Source organism: Symsagittifera roscoffensis, chromosome 2 (genome assembly GCF_963678635.1).
Source record: "Symsagittifera roscoffensis chromosome 2, txSymRosc1.1, whole genome shotgun sequence".
Taxonomy (NCBI): domain Eukaryota; kingdom Metazoa; phylum Xenacoelomorpha; order Acoela; family Convolutidae; genus Symsagittifera; species Symsagittifera roscoffensis.
The window spans coordinates 4,492,092-4,509,665 of NC_087063.1; the positions used below are offsets into that span (position 1 = coordinate 4,492,092).

A 17,574-nucleotide genomic window follows, 5' to 3' on the forward strand; every position below is an offset into this window, starting at 1 on the left:
CGGTGCATTTCATGTGCTGCAAAAACGGGTGTCGAAAAATATTTAGCGACAGTAATGAAATGACGGCTCATCAGCGAAGTTGCTATTTCAAAATGGATGCATTCATGTCTGAAAAACTGAAGTCGATTCAAGAAAATGCTCTGAGATTCATAAATGACAAGGGAACGGAGAAAACTGTTTCTAGTGGTGAACGAAATCTTAACTCAAATACGGTTTCTACTGGGTTGAACGACCAAGAACAGATGTCTACAAGTCTGGTTCCGGCAACACAACCCTTGGCACCTGAAAGCGCGCCTGACGAAACCTCATATGAATGCGCTGTTTGTGGTTTCCTGGAAATATTCGAGGAAAAGTCGCTGAAAACATGCAAGTATTGTAGCTCGAACTTTCTAAGCGACAATGACATTGCAATTCACATGGCCGTTGACCATGAAAGTCTGTGTATGTTGGAGGACAACCCGAAACTGGTGTGCGATGTTGAAGAGTGTAATTCGTCCAGCACTAAAGTCGAATTTGACACCATCGAAGAACTGGTCAACCACCGAAAAGAGAAGCACTCCAAGTACAATAGATGTCTCATTCATTACATATGCCTGGACAACTCGTGTGGAAGATTGTTCGGAGCTCGACTTCTCCTGAAGTCGCACGAGAGCGCCAAGCTTAAGAAAACTTCGGACGAAAACTCCTCCTCCGCTCCTATATTTTGTCCCGACTGTATGAAAACATGTGATAAATCTGAAGTGCACAGTTGTGCGTGGTGTAGCCTGAATGTCGCTGGAGACATTGAAATGTTGTATCACGTGCAAAAAGAACATCCTCTGCATCTTTCAAAGGTCCACATGTGTAGATTCCACTGCAATACAGGGAACTGTGATGATTACTTTAACTTGCAAGAATACGTGTCGCATCGAAAATCACAGCATAAAATTTGTACCGAACATTACGCATGCTTACAAAGCGACTGCGACGCGCAAGTGTTCTCATCTGCAAAAGCGTATACAGATCACGAGGCCAAGTGTTCCAGAAAAGGAGATAAGTCCCCAACCAGGAAGCAGAAAGATACTTCAGCCAAAAATAATGACCCTGAAGACGAACCTCTTCAAAAGAAATCGAAAGTTCACGACGAGAGCTCTTCCAGCTCAAAAGCGACTAGTAGCAAAACATGTTCACCGGTGAAGGAAAGTTCGAAGCAAGCTTCCAGTTCCTCGAGCTCCGACGCGGGGAATGTCGGGACGGCAGCGAGCAAAACGTGGGACGATTTGATGGACAAAATGTTGTCATATACTAATTCACTTATGTAAAAAAAAGTTATATTCAATTATAAGTCAACTAAACGAACTACAATGTGTGCGATTTGAAGTTATGATCTATGATTTTTCTGTCTGATTTTGTAAAATGATGTTTGTTTGACTTTTTCGTCCTTTTCAGTAATTAATTTTCAATTTGATTGGAATCAAATGTCCGATATGTTGTTGTTCGTTTCAAGTTTCAATCTTTTTCCATGTTGTTCACGATCTGAACTTAACAGTTTCTTTAAACATCATTTCCTAAATTATAAGGTTCGGCTAATTGAAAAAAGGCTATCCGGTTGATTTGAAGAATATCATTAGATTATCTTCGATTGACATTAGCCGGTCCCAGAAATAATGTTTTTGGGTGAATTATTTTAATTCGAAGAAGAAGTTATTTGTTATATAAATTTACTTTTGTTAACATGAATTTGCTTCAACTTTTTTCCGACAAGTCAGATAACCAAAACTCCGTGTTGTCGAACTATGAAGTTGCTTTGAGGGAGTTTTTCTAGAGCAATCAAGAATTTGTCGATACATGAACTAGGATCGGAACTGCTTGCTTTAGACGATATCGCAAGCTTATCAGAATAGCTACAATTGACGCACTGACTCTACCAGCATTTTGTTTTGAATTTTGAGTAAGGTTAAAATCTGGTTGGCATAATAGGCTACAGCTAAACACGGCATGGCGACAATTCGTAACAAGCGACATTTCGTAAAAAGCGACAATTCGTAAAAAGCGACAATTCGTAACATGCGACCATTCGTAACAAGCGACAATTCATAGCAAGGCATTCGCAATTAAAATACGCTTGCTGTGCTGCGCTTACTGGCACGAGAGGAAAACTGCACGAATCAATGTTCCCCTCTTAATCTACTATTACGAATTGTCGCTTGTTAGAGTTGTCGCCTCACAGTTAAACACTGTCTTGGATACAATTCTGGGGATTTATAGATATCGAGTGAAGTGGTTGCGTCTCTCCCTCTCAATCGAAAGGTCAGATGTTCGAGACCCCCATGATCCCTACTCGTTGCTTGAGGGTGAGGCAACATCACCCAGCCCAGAAAAAAAGCCAAAAAAATTGCGTGTAATTCTTAAGCAGATGCGTACCAGCGGGCTTCGTACAAAGCTGAACTGCTCGTATGTTTGTCCTTTCCTTCCTGGATAAATCCTTTTAACCAAAAGAAAATATTTTTGATTGTTTATGCGTTGTCTTTGGGTTTTCAGATAGAATGGCTTCAACTTCAACTGTAGCTTCTTCGAACCCAAGCAGCTCAAGTGGTGCTTCAAATTTAGCTTCCAAGTTTGACGTGGAACAGCTGATCAAAGATTACGACCCTGAAATAGGTCTGACCAAATTCCTAGCCGATCACGTGCGCCTACCGATGCGAAACCCGAAGGCAACTTCAATCACTAACACCACTTCTCCAGCCAAACCGAAGGGCTCAAGTTCAGTTAAGGGGTCAGCAGGGGGGTCAAATTTGGGAAAGAAACATCGCTATTTCCAGCAGCCGGGTCAGCAGCATAATAGAGACAGGTGTGACGCGTGTTTGGGAATCGGTAGTATCATCTGCTGTGATAATTGTCCCGCTTCCTTCCACCTCAAGTGTTTTGATCCTCCGATCGAAGCCGACAGTTTGGGTCAAGTAAGTATATGTTATTATATGTATAGTAAGTAGAGTAACAACCACGGTGCAGGCGCGATTTTACAGTGGGGGGCACGTGCCCCCCCTTTTGAGGGGGACCAAAAAAAGAACCCGTTTTTCAGACACTATTGAGTACCCATTTTTCCGAAATGCGCCTTTGGCGCACCGTTGACCATTTTTAATGACTATTTTCTCTTTGAAAAGAGTTAAAGCGAAATATTTCATATTTCAGAGAGTTTATAACGAAAAGGAATGTAAAATTGGACATATTTCTTCTAAATTCGAAGTCGTTTTTTGTTGGTATGAACGCATTTATATTGTCTTAGTACATGTGGCTCTTATTGGTTATGTAAGCAGTTTTTTTTGGTGAAATATTAAAACATCTAGTTGGTCGACACGTAATTAGTCGTCGGTAATGCAAGAAAACTTATTTTGCGAAATATCAAAACATGTGTAGATTTAAAATTGAATTAATTTATCTTATATGGTTTTATATTTACTAAGGGACTTCTGAATATCGCATTTAAACTTGAAGTAGTAAAAAGTCTTGAAGAAGTGAATTCCGGGAGCAATGGTGAAGTGATTACGTCCCCGCCTCTCAATCGAAAGGTCGGATGTTCGAGGCCCACCATGATCCGTACTCGTTGCTTGAGGATGAGGCAACATTACTCAGCCCAGAAAAAAAATTTCATGTAGATTTTAAAAAGCGTCACAACAGCGGTTTTCCGCGAAGAGCTGAAGTCTCTTTCCTTTGTGGGTAAATCGTCTTAATAATTAATAACCTTAACAAAATATTATCTTTCTTAGGTTTGGTTGTGCCGAGAATGCAGCTCAACTGAAGTGAACGTAAATTCTGTCCACATCAATTTCCCATACGATATTACGCTTTCTTCAGTGGATGATGAAGTTACGCCGCCACAGTCGAAGCTGACAAACGTGCATGGTGTGACTAATTCGGATAATTCCGAGCTGCGATTGAGAGACAGTGACACTGAAACACTCACAGTTTCCAGTTGCGACTCTGTGAAATCTGGCAGGAAACGGTAATTTTCAGAAGTTTGGATAAATGGTCTGATTTTACGTTCGAATATTTCAAAGGAAGAAAACCAATTGAAATAGAATATTAGATTTATATCAAATATCATAATTGTCTTTGGAATGTATATTAACTTCCTAGGAATGAGCAGCAATTTATTGAGCTCCAAACATTTATTGATTTTTTAGAAGAAGACTGCCATCTGAAAAGTTGAGCCAGACATCGCCACCAAAGAATGCGAAATCTGTTGACGAGAGTCAACAGAAGATAAAATACATTACTTCAGATCTGCTAGAGACTCTGAAAGCTCTGAAGGTGCAGTGTCTGCGAGGAAACCCGAAAGAGTTCGCATTGCCACTTTCATATTCTACGCAAGAAGAGTTGGTGGGATCAAGTTCTTACAACCAACGAAATCGAGAGGTTCGTTCCGTTTCGTTTTCCCAAAATGCTCATTACGTTGGTGATTAGCAATCATTGTCAAATCGTAATTTCCTGAAAATTTTAATCTCAACCAGGGGCTGATCTAGGATTTTCTCGAAGAGGGATTTTCAAAAAAAAAATTCGAAAACTTTGTCGACCTTTTTTTGTAGGTCGAGCAAAATGATTTTCCGAGCTGACCCAAGGATCGTTTTGGCCAAATTTTGTGCGCCGCAGGCAAAATTTTGAAAAAAATAGCGTTTTTAGGCACTTTTTGAAAAATGTTGTTGAAATCGCGTTTTTACCGCTAAAAATTAGTATATATTGGCACCAAAGGCGTCTCTAGAAAAAATTTTGGGAAAAAAACAATCTGCTCCTGATCTCAACTACTGACACTGAATGCTAGTAACTAATGGTAAATGCTATGTCTGAATTCTTACCATCTTATGTATAATTATATAGTTAGGATATTTTTTGCTGATGGTTTTTCGGCTTCATGATTGCCGACCTAAACTCTGTCGGCTGGGTTTTTGAATTTTGTATTCCACCTTGCATGCACTACGTATATAGCTTTATTGTCTCTTATGTGGCTGGTACATGACCACATGATCTAATTTGATCATCCAATAAGATTTTTTGTCAAAAGTTTTCGGTTGACTTTAAGCTAATAGGGTATCGGCTGTAATTTTGTCGGCTTATTTACCAATTTTTTTGTTTCCTAAAACTTTGCGGCGTAACTTTGAAATCGAAAAGAGTTCGAATGCTCAAAGTTAGTCCCACAAGGACTATGTTCAAAAAGTTTTAAAATTCAAGCATGATTCTTTCTAGTTTGTAATGATTCTCCTTCAATGAGTGTCATGCTATTTTATCTTATAGTTGTTGTATCAAGAGAGGTGCTAAGCTCTGCTTCGCCTTTGTGTTCAAGGTGATCTACCAATTATTATCAAATTGTCCAAAGTTACCTGTGATCTCAAACAGTAGTCTAACTTAGTTTATTAATCAATAGTGAGTTTAAACTTAATAATCAAGTAAATTAATTAATTAATTTGTTCGGCAATTTTTTGTCAGCAATAATTGGTGGAATCGCTCATAGCTGAAGGACCGAATGGGTGAAAGTAAAAATCAGCCGATCAGATTTCTGTATTCCAAAATTTGAAAATCTCAATGAAAATAAAAATTTCCAGGGACTTGATATTAATTTTGTCAATTTTGAAATTGCCACTGACCGCCAACGAATTGGAACAATCTTTTTTTTTGATAGATTTCCTTATAAAAGAAGCAAAATATTGCTTTATTTTTCTTTTAATTGAACGACAATTGATTCATTTTATTAATTGAATTTCAACTTTTTTCGGTCCTTTGCTCATGAGTTCTTCGCCCAATTGGTCCTTCGCCCATGAGAATATCCCAGCAATAATCAACTATGTGAATTTTACTTAAAATTAGAATTCGGTCATGTGGTTTTTTATGATATTTTGGCGTTTTAACTTGTAATTTTTTCGTAAGTCATTTCAAATTCATTTCAAAATCATTCAGTTTATGGAACTTCAGTAATATCAAAAGGGGATTTCAGTAATATCAAAAGTGCAAACGGCGCAGAAAAAACGTGATTGATTTCTAGTTTCAAAAATGGATTTTCTTTTTGAGGACCGATTTGAAAATTTTTTATTGATCCAGTTTTTTCAAATTGGCTTAGTTTTAATTGGGTTCAAATGGGGTGTCAACAGGGGCGGATCTAGGATTTTCTCGAGGGGAGGGGGGGGGGGCGGATTTTCAAAAAATTTTCCAAAATTTTGACGACCTTTTTTTTAAGGTCCACCAAATTGATTTTTGAAAAAATTTTTTGGGCGCTTTTTGAAAAAATTTGACAAAAAAATCGCAAAGAAAAATCCCAGAAAAAAAATTTTTGTTGGTGCGGGCTCCCCCTCAAAGTTTGTATATATTTAAAATTATTATAAATATTATAAAATTTTGGGTCGGTCGGCCAAAAATGGATTTCTGAAAAAGTATCGAAGGGGGGACCCTTTGGGTCGGCAGGGGGTCGAATCCCTGAGGGGGGGGGGGGGGGGCATCCCTGCCTAAATCCGCCCCTGGGTGTCAATCATAAAAGGTTCTTCAACTTCAATGATCTTTGGGCGAAAAATTTCCCAATGAAGATTCTGCTATTCTTTTTTGGTTTCCTTCAGTCAATTAACACTTTTGCTATCTTTTGCTTGTTGTCTATGATTTATTCTTTTTCATAACTGAGCTGAAGTATGTTCACATACACAGGGGCGGGTCTAGGATTTTCTTGAGGGGGGGGGGTGGCGTGGCGGATTTTCAACAAAATTTCGAAAATTGTGTCGACCTTTTTCTGAGGTCGACCAAGTTGATTTTCTGAGATCTCCCAAATCACTATAAAGACCGTGTTTTCACCAAGTATTCTGAGCCTTAGGCAATAGGCAATTTTTTTAAAAAGAGGCCAAAGAATGCGTATATTTGCGCCGAAGGTGCCGCCTCTAAATCCTCTACTGCACTTACATACCTGTTATGTGTTGATGTTATGTTGTATTTGTTGTTGTCAGCTGACGTTTGACAAGCTGCCCCGGACGGAGACTAAACAGCCGATCTGTGTGGACGGCGAGGGCTGCGTGCCCACTTCTGCTTCCATCCGACTCTGCTACCAGTGTGGCAAGAGCTGTGCCCAGTTTCCACTTGTGGCTTGTGACTACTGCCCCGCAGGTACAGTCAGATACAGCCATCCACACATTTCACCTAACCACACATTTCCACCCCAAAAGCAGGCATTTCCAGAACAGATTGCTTCTGGGGTGGAAATGACTGGGAGCCATATTCACCCATCGCTCTTTTTGCTCTTTTTAATAAAGTGTCAATGAACGAAATGAAGATATTTTTTTTCAAGATAAAGTTTTGCAAGTTGTTCACGCTCAAATTGGGTTTTTCGTGGCTTGACTTCATGTGCTCGAGTTCACTGACACTTTTCCAATTGTCTGTTAGTCATTTTCAGTGGAATATTTTTTCCTCGTACGATTCTGCTCTTAAATTTTAAGTCCCATTAAAATTGTAAAGCAAAATCTGCAAGGGGCGAAATATGCCACAAAAATCAAAAGGCGAGAAATGTGTGTGGAGAAATGTGGACTAAATCAGTGAGAATTATTATATAATTAGTGCTCATGGAAAAAAACGCTATTTTATTGGGAGATAAAATCGACAAATTATTCTACCTGATTTTAAACCTTATTTCATGCTGATTATGCTTGCGACTAGCAAGGGTATTGCAATCAGGTACTAAACTTTTCTTACTGTATTTAACTTAGTTCACAGGATATCCAAGTTTAGAGGATCTACAGAGCCACCCAAGTTTCTTTTTTAACAGCTCTAGTTCCTGTTATAGAGTAACTGTGCTTAGAGTTAATGAGTTACTGTTGTTACAGCTGAAAAAGTTTCTAGATAATGTCGAGAAGGTAAAACGATAGTCGTCTAATTGTTAATTCCGATAGAAGAGATTGTCAACTTAATCTTACAAAGTTAGCATAAAGAGTGGTTAGAAACAGTATCCAAGGGTGACAGACTGTTCCAAGGACAAACACCTGCTAATCAATTAGTCTAGCACCAAGAGTGAACATTTGATTGACAGCTTCCGAAATGAACTCAATTACTCTATACAACACTTCCCCTTCGATAATGAAACTTTAGTTGAGTAGAAATGGTTTCGCTGGTTGACTTTAATGACTGAAATGGTTGATCATAGATGGTTGAAAAGAATTACTAGCTTCATGTTTGGCTACAATTTAGACTTTAATAATGACAACTTTTTAACAACTAAAAGATCACTGAGCAGTGATACCAATTGAGTTTTAAGTCACTAATGACTCACCCTCTCCCTGGGTTAGAACAGTTTTTCGGAAAGTTTTGTAAATCACTTGTTTCCTTCCTTGTTTTGATTTATGAAGTCAATCATTACGCCCCCCATCTTGGTGACCGCCGTTCTTTTGCGCCCGCTTTTTCTAGACGTCGTGGATGATGTCTCGTCCTGGCTCTCCCCCTGGCTGCTGTATGAGACCAGCTTTGCTTTCTTTGATGAGGCTCCTTTTTTTCTACTGGCGGTGATCGGTTTCGACTGGTCCCCTGGATTGGACATTCCTTGCTCCCTTGGATTTTGATTATCCAACTCGGCGCCTTGTGCCGGAATGGTGTCCTGGTCAGTTCCAACCTCGGCCTCTGGTAGTGCTGCTGCTGAACGTTCTATAGGTGCTTCAGGGGTGGTAGTTAAAGGCTGTTTGGCTCGTTTTACCGAGATAATCGGTAAGTCTTCGCTGTCTTCTGATTCAGAGTCGGTATCTTCGAATCGGCGCCCGGTCTTTTCCCGTTTCTTTTTCGCAATTCGCTGTGTTAATCGTTCCTTTACTTCGCGCGGAGTCGGCGGTGGTAATGCTGTTTGAATAGCTCGCTTTTTCACTTCGCTCGATGGTACCGGTAATACGGATTTGGCTGCAACTTAAGACTTCTTTGGTATGGGCTTCGTGGCCACTCCCGATTTCCTAAACACAACCCCATTGTCTAACGTTAGTGTATGTGTACTCTCAGATCTAATTTTAGAATGAATTTGTCTATACCTTTTTAGGTTTTTGTTCCCAGTTCGCTGAAACAACAATCCGGATGGTCCCGGTTGTCCATTGGGGTTCGCACTTCTAAGTATCGACGGTTCGTCGTCTTGATTCGCGGATTGGTCCACTGTAAGGCGTCGTGCATGGGTCCTGTTTTTGATATCGTAGGCGAGGTCTGATCTTACACTCCAGTTTGTATCAGCTGGATGGGGCATGTCTTGCACATTAGGATCGGTGGCATTTTTTGTTTTTATAACCCGTGACCAATCCAGATTTTGCAGCGATGGTTTTCTAGTAAGATTCCGTAAAACTGTGTTTGCTTCTCTACCATGATGAGCTTCCAAGGGCGAAATTTTAAGTGTCGAGTTTTTTGAGAATCTGAGGGCACCAAGGGCCCGTTCGACCATTTTCTCCAAGGGTTCAGGATTCTTTTCGTGAGCAAAGGTAAGAATAGAGTTCTTAAGACTGCCAATGGTACGCTCGACGCACCCGGTTGCTCGATGGTCGTTTACTGGTGATTTAATGATTTCAATGCCCTCCCCATTACAAAAAGCTTTAATCGCGTTTGACATGAAACTAGTTCCCTGATCAATGTGGATTTTCCGTGGCACCCCGTGGTTTGATATATAGCTCTTCAAGAATTTCAATATTTTGTCTGATCGATTATTTCCACAGACCATTGCCGATGGCCAACGAGAGAACCGGTCGACCGCCACTAGTACATATTTTGGGGATTCATTTAAGTAATTGATGGGGCCCCAAAAATCTAATTGGACTGATTCATTTGGTTCCGGTACCGATCCCAGTTGATTTTTATTTATTAACGTCTTTAAGTTCTTACCAGCTGCAGTACATTCAGGGCACCCTTCGGCAATGGAAGCTATTGAACGGTAGATGTAGGGATACCAGACATCTTTTGCGGCATCGAACATATTTGATTTCCCGTGGTGGTACGCGTGGATTCGGTTATTAATTGCTGACTGAAGGTTAATTGGAATTACTAATTTATCATCCATCCAAATACGTTTTCCTTTACTGAGAAATCATTGACGAATTGGGCATAATAACGGTTCATTTGAGTAACTTTTTCGTGAATTTCAGGATCTTGTGTAACAATGAGATTGCGAATAGCGCTCAGTTGGGGGTCCGATACATAATTTGATTCTATGAATTTTAAGTTAAACAGGTCAGGTAATGAAGTAGCTTTGTTAACGATTTTACAATTTCGCGGGATAATTGACATACATACAAGGTTTGGGTCCACTGGTGGTACTGTTTCTCCTTTGAATTCCGAGGGTAACGAGAGAGTTGTATTTGTGCGTATTGATCTTGTCTCTTTGGTAATGGCTTCTAGTGATACATTTGGGGGCAATTCTTCGATTTCGTCGCTACTACTATTCAGACATGGATGTTGTTTAAGGAATTTCTGCCATTTGCGCATGCTGCGGTCCATATCGATATTTGCTTTTGAAATTTGAGGGCTGGATTTAAGTAAATTTTGATTTTGAGAGTTGGATTTAGATAATTTTGAACAACTGTGTTCTGATTGAATAATAGCCCCAACTAATCCAGTGCGTATTTCGCGTAGCCGTCGGCTTAAACCACGTGTTTGAATCTGATTGGTTGATTTCCGCTTACATGTTTTTCCGCCCTCTACCGAGTCATTCTGTGACGAAACTACCAGTCTATTTATAGAATGCTTATTATCCGCTGTACAAATTGGTCCCTTGGATGTATTTGGTCCCTTGGATGTATTAAAGCCAAGCGCAGTGCGAATTAGGTTGATCTTTGCCACCGTAAACATATTATCATACGTACTAATTGGCGTTGCTTCTCTACTTGGATGACGTGATAAGTAGTCGGCCAAACCAATTTTAGCCCCCGGTTTATGCTCAATTTGAAAATCAAAAGGAATTAGTCGATCTAACCAGCGCGTTAAACGAGTAAACATCGTTTTATTTTTCTTGTTATTACCGTTCAAAAGGGATATTAGGGCTTTATGATCGGTAACGATCAAAAAACTTCGGCCAAGCATGTAATTTCTAAAGTATTCAGCCCCCCACACAACTGCCAACATTTCCAATTCGTTTGTTGAGTATTTGTTTTCCGCTTCGTTAAGATATCGCGACGCAAACGAGATTGGGCGCCATCCTTCTGGTCCTAACTGTTCCAACACCGCGCCGAGCCCGTTATGGCTTGCATCGCACACTATACAAATGTCTTTGTGGATATCAAAGTGCCGTAATTCAAGAATGTTAGAAACTTGTTTCTTAAGGTTTTCGAACGCGTTCTGGCATTCAGGTGTCCAAATGTATTCATTATTTTTGCTTAGTAGGGGTCGCAGCGGTGCCGATGATTCGGCCAATGCCGGCAGATACTTGTGCAAACTATGAATTGACCCCATAAACGATTTTAATTGTGACAAAGTCCGTGGCGGCGTTAGCGCCTCTATTGGTTCTGTTTTTCTAACCAATGGAGTAATTCCAGTCGGGGTTATTTTATGGCCTAGCCATTCGCATTCTCGTTGGACGAATTTACATTTTGTCAATTTTAGGGACATTTTTTCACGATCCAGTTTCTTTAAAATTTTCTCTACCGTCGCTATGTAGTCTATCGCCGTTCCCTTGGTTACGACCAAAATATCATCGATGAACGCATGCGCTTGCGGGTATTCAGCGAGTATACAGTCCATTGCGCGCTGGAATTCCGCGGGCATTGTAGTGAGACCATAGAATCCGGTTTTGAACCGGTATGTACCCGTCGAGCGGCCTCCAATAAGAGAAAAATTGCACTGTATGCTCGTCTCAGCGTTTAGTGGCAGTTGGCCATAAGCGTATGTTAAATCCATTGTTGTGAAATATATGTCTCCCTGTTTTTTTTCGCTAATCGTTTGTCCAACCGTGTCCATTAGTTCCTCGATATTCGGCATTTGGTATTTATTCTTATGCACTTGTTTATTTAGTTCCCTCGACTCGAGTGCCAGTTTCACGGACCCATCCGTTTTTACTGTTATTACTATTGGGGACACAAAGTATTTGTCCGAGCATTCGGATAATTTTTCGATATGACCCTGTTTCAATAATTTGTCAATTTCGGCATCCACTTTTTCTTGCAGCGAAATCGGGACTCGACGCCCCTTCTGTTGTACTGGGGTGAGGTTTTCAAAAAATTCGGCTTAAACTTTGTAGTTTCTTATTTTCCCTACCCTGCTAAAAAGGTTTGAAAACTGCTTACTGAAATATGTTTGCCATGAATCCAACTCCCCCTCCGGTTCCAGTGCGTCCTGACTGCCTTCTTCAATGGACATTATGTGGTCCCCTGGTGATTGTTGCACCAACTGGAGTCCTAGTTGGGGCATCAGATCTCTTCCAATTATTGATGGTCGGTTCCCTCCGATTACTTTTATCCTTGCATGGATCTTCCAGCCGTTTGATTGTATTGTTACTGCCATTGTTCCAATCATCTGTAGTGGATTGTTCCCATAATCCCGAAAAGCATTGTCCTCCTCCGTAAGATTGTCCAGTTTTACTCCTGATGTTCCCAAAGTTTTCCGCAATTCTCCGATGGTGAAAATTGAAATTGGGGACCCGCTATCGATCCACACTCGAGTGGGTTTCCCATTGACTTTGATCGGCAATTGTGCCCCAGCAACTTTCAATTCTGTGACTCTTTTTCGCTTTATGGCCATAACCATATAGTCCCCGTCGGAGCTGCTTGAGTCCCACGAGTGCACCACTGGATTCTTATTAACCCATCCAATGGAACTTGCATGTTGTGATGCTTCTTCGTCCGCCGAATTTTCTAGGTGATGATCGTCGCCATTCTCCCGTATCATTCCTACGGCTCCCTGTCCCCGCTGGTTTCCACGTTTTCCCCTGCAGGTTCGTTCGAAATGGCCAATTTTGTGGCAAAAATTGCATGTAACCCCCTTTGCTGGGCATCTGTCCAAGTGTTCCCTGGTGAAATTTTGTTGATCGCAGTTATAACATTTGTTGTTATTGGGGAGATTTCTGCCTCGATACGATCCTCGCCCTTGTTAAGAGCCCCCGCCCCTTGCACGATTGTTCCGATAACCTCCACGGATTATTCCGACTGGTTCCGATTTTATCTGGATTCCTCCGCCTCCTGATGATGATCCTGGGGCCCCCACTGGTCCCGTGGCAACATATGATGATGCATACTTGTTACCCCTCTCGTACGATAGAGCTATCCGGTACACTTCCTCAGGTGTTTTCGTCGACCTGCATAGTTCCTTTTGTGCATCCCGATTATTCATGTTAACAATGAATACGTCTCTTAGTATTCGGTCTTCTAGTGTTCCAAAATTGCACCGCGCTGCCAATCCGCTGAGTACGGAGTGGAATTGCTTCATATGTTTCATATGTTTCATTTCTTTCTTTCTTAAATTCCGTTTCCAACGCGTCTATCATCCGTGGGTAACGAATCGTCGTGAGGTCCAGGTGTGGTCGTCTTTTGTGCAGTTCATCCTGCCCCTTTTCCCCAGACACAAATACAGGTTCGAAATCAACACCTGTTCTGATTCCCGCCGATTTTTTCCGTCTACTTCCTCGGGCAAGTCAGTAATTTGGGCCTCTGTGAGTGTCGCGGCGAAGTAGAAGTTCATCGGGTTTAGTGAGTGCTTGGCGACCATTCCCCATTGGAATCTGTTAATCCAGAATTCCCACATCATTGGCGGTTCCGTGCATTTTGCTGGCCAAAAGCCCGTGATGCCCAGTGGATCCTTTCCCCCACCTGATCCTGCTGACTGCGCCATGTCGAGAAGGTAAAACGATAGTCGTCTAATTGTTAATTCCGATAGAAGAGATTGTCAACTTATTCTTACAAAGTTAGCATAAAGAGTGGTTAGAAACAGTATCCAAGGGTGACAGACTGTTCCAAGGGCAAACACCTGATAATCAATTAGTCTAGCACCAAGAGTGAACATTTGATTGACAGCTTCCGAAATGAACTAAATTACTCTATACAACAATAAAGATTGATTTTTTAACTAACAGATAAATAATTGATTTTGTTTCAATATTTGTCGGCTTATTTGGCTGGTGTTTTTTAGCAACATTGTGTTCAGTTCAATTGTTTTTATTCAGTTCAATTTTGAAGAATGAAACTATATTTCATGGATTTTTTATTTCTATACGCGCTGAAATTTTCAATTTGAAAATAAAAATTTTAAATTGTTTTTGTTGCACAGCGTATTGTTTTAAAGTCTGAATTTTTTCAGATTTTTTGTTTCGTAAGTTTTGTTTAGCAGTTTCGACTCGACTGTTTTGTCTACGAAAGATTTTAATTATAAAGACAATCAACCAGCTGGTGTAGAGGCAACGTACCTAGCGAAGATAGAAAAGAATTTTGATTCGATTCTGTCCGGGACCTGTTTTTTGCAAGCTAGATTTCTTGTTTTTTCGGTTTATCGTCCGTTTATTTCTTTTTGTCGGCTTAGTTCCCGTAGCTCAAAACTTGAAGGATCGGCTTTCCTCCAGGTTGCTGCAACACCCTTGCTTGTGACGAAATTTTTCGAGGAAATTTTCTGCTATTTTAGTTAATTGTCTATCTGCTTTTTTGTCGGCTTAGTTTCCGCAGAAAAGAGATTGTGAAAGTTCAGCTTCTTTCTAGCATTCCAAAAGCTCCTTGTAAAGTTTTTGATGGTGCAGTTAATAAAAGTTTTAAGTTTTTTTTTTTCAATTTTTGATTTTGCTTCTGTTTGATTTTTTAATTATAGTCATACATATTTATCGCAAGTGGTGCAAAACTCAGCTGTGTGAAGAAATGTTAACATATGTTTGGAATAATTTTTATATCATATTTTATGTTGTCTGTTGGTCTGATTAGCATTTCACCTGGAGTGCACTGAGCCTCCTCTGACGTCACTGCCCCAGGGCAGGTGGATGTGTCCCCTCCATCCCCACCACTACAACCCCACTCTGCAAACGAGCACCAGTTGGACCCAAAGAGTAGTCTACCACCAACAGGTACATGACTACTGAATGAAATATATTGATCAAAAAGCCGGAAAATTACAAATGTCAACTTTTTTCGGAAACGAGAAAAAATTTGCAAATTAAATTCATGTGTTAGTATGATTATTAACAGGTCTCGTCTCAATTAAAGACATATATGAGTCGAAAAAGACATTTGGTTTTAAGCATCAATGAAATGAAAAATAGAAAGTGAAAATTGATATTATATTTGAGATTTGTTCTTCTGATACCTGCTGGAAAATCTATTTAAAAAACATCAATTATCCGAGCTGGTCCGGCGTGCAAAAGAAATCATGTAAAAAAAATCATTTTTCTACGAAAATTTTTTACAAGAACTTTTTTTTGCATGAGAAGCTGTGCTTTTTGAAGCTTCATGAGCCAGGTATTTTTGTTTTCTTACATATTTGTCATTTGCTTAGTTCTCCAAACCAATAGATACAGAACAAGTGAAGAGAAAATTTTACGAGAACCTAAACAAAAAGTATCCACCATGGTTCGACAAAAACGAACCAAAGCGAAGGCCGAAAGAGTTCGAAATTGACGTGCCTGTATCTATTAAAGAAATGTACAGAACAGCGAAACTGAAAACTGAGCGACCGGAAATTCTTCAAAATAGTTCTTCTTATTCTGATACAATAAATAATGAAAGTCAGTTCGAGTCTTTACTTCATGATGAGAATAACAAAAAATTAATCGACGGTCTTTTAAACCTTATTGTAAATCATTCCGATTCACGATGTCCAACTAGTCATAGAATGAAGGAATGCGGAACTTTGAAAAATTGTAACCTTGAAAATAATAACGATAGTGTCGGAAATGTTGACGACTCGGAAATAATATCAGCTGTTCAATCGTTGTCCGATCACAGTTTAGCACGAGTCAACTCGTCGATTGCGGCTTTATTTGACATTGAAAGGAAGACAATCTGGCTGATGGATAAACCGTGGTTGTGCATTGGATCGGACGGTGATATATGCGACGTGGTTTTAAGTACTAGCTTGTGCAAACGGGTATCACAAAAACATGCCGTTCTCTTTTTCGATGCCAAATCAAGACAGTTTGAAGTACTCAATTACAGGTAAAAATTACTTCTTGACATTTCACAGGATAAAAGTATATTGAAAACTTTGTCTGACAGTGTAATAGAAATTTTATTGATACACTGAATCACATTTTGTAATCGGTATATAATTTGTGACTCGGGATAAATTGACCTTTCGATGTGCGCCCACCCCTTCCGTAATTATCAATAATTATCAAAAATAGCAAAACACCAAAAGGCATTAACAAACGCATGTAATGAGGAGCTGTGGCTGAGTGGGTAAGACACTCGGCCATTAACGCAAAGGTCTGTATCGAATCCCACTTCGGCCACGGTTGTAGGGGTCTCAGCGTCTTCCTCCTCCTCAAGGTGGGACCGGCTGCGACGAAATGGATGATATTTCTCTCCCACACGAAAAAAAGGCCCACGGTTGAATCGTGGGAGCTAGGCCAGGGCTATTAAAAATAGCACTCAATCGATTGGCCGACTGAACATTTTGTGTGACAAGAAAAAAATTTTGAAAAAGGAAAAAATCGTTGGAATTTTTTTTTCGAATTTCTGTTTTGGCGATTATTGCTTCGAGTAAAGCAAGTTAAATTTTGCTGCTCTTGCATTGTAATGATTGTATCTCAATACAGAACTTTGTTCTCGGCAAAATCTTAGTAATTGGTGACATAATATAGCGCATTAAACCTTCTTTATAATTTGGCTTACTGGTACGGCATTTAAGGTGGTGCTTGAAGCCCTCCATGATCCGTGCTCATTTCTTGAAGGTGTTGAAACATCATCCAGGCCAGAAAAAGTAACAAAAAAATTGCATGTAATTCTGACAATGGCCTCAACAGCGGTTTTCTGTAAGGAGCCGAACAGCTCGTTTGTCTTATAAATCGTCTTAATTTAAATTAACCTAACTTAACAACAATCGTATGAAATTTTTTGACATGTCTTAACAGCGAACATGGCACGATAGTTGATGGTGTTCAGCTTGGATGTGAAAATCACAGCAAGCCAAAGCAACCCGACAAAAAATGTCACGCAGCCAATTCAATGGATCCTTCTGCAACTACTGTCGAATCTGTCAGATTGTTTATCACGAAAAGTAGCGATAGTTCGAAATATGCAACCTTGAAAAAAGCACAGCAATATAAACGACAGGCGACGATGCGTACTCATCAAACAAGCTGCAATTGCGAAGAAATTATTGTCTTCGGGGGAACAATAGGCTGGGAAGGATCGGTGCACCTTCATCATGGATCAGTGTTGAGAATTGGATGTGTTTCTTTAGTTTTGTCAATCTTGTGTTGAATTTTAATTCGAAATTCTAAACCCTGACCAACATTTTTTTGCTGTTTGTTGAGGATTAAATTTCAGAATGTGTATAGTTGGTTGTATGGTTATTGTTCCTACTCTAGAAGGAAGTTGCAGAATATTTGTGCTTTGTAGGGGTTTTCTAGATAAATTTCAACTTTTAGACTAGCCGTATTTGACGGAATTTTTTACACAATTTGAAAGGTTTAAATTTAGGAGCTCAAATTTA

The 17,574-nt window shown here is 40.0% G+C and overlaps 1 protein-coding gene across 1 annotated transcript; it reads left to right on the forward strand.

The window, feature by feature from the left end:
- Positions 1-2,517: 2,517 nt before the first annotated feature.
- LOC134840464 (PHD finger protein 12-like) lies at positions 2,518-17,369 on the forward strand. Its single transcript, XM_063856270.1, has 7 exons — positions 2,518-2,939; positions 3,747-3,982; positions 4,164-4,395; positions 6,957-7,113; positions 14,847-14,986; positions 15,415-16,073; positions 16,991-17,369. The coding sequence occupies exons 1-7, from the start codon at positions 2,526-2,528 to the stop codon at positions 17,340-17,342; spliced, it is 2,190 nt and encodes a 729-aa protein (XP_063712340.1). The 5' UTR covers positions 2,518-2,525; the 3' UTR covers positions 17,343-17,369.
- The last annotated feature ends 205 nt before the right edge of the window (positions 17,370-17,574 follow it).

Bases quoted from the DNA above. Each gene is read 5' to 3' on its own strand.
- LOC134840464 (XM_063856270.1), top strand. From the start codon at position 2,526: ATGGCTTCAACTTCAACTGTAGCTTCTTCGAACCCAAGCAGCTCAAGT. The intron at 4,396-6,956 runs GTTCGTTCCGTT...TGTTGTTGTCAG, and splicing joins ACAACCAACGAAATCGAGAG to CTGACGTTTGACAAGCTGCC. The intron at 14,987-15,414 runs GTACATGACTAC...TCATTTGCTTAG, and splicing joins GAGTAGTCTACCACCAACAG to TTCTCCAAACCAATAGATAC.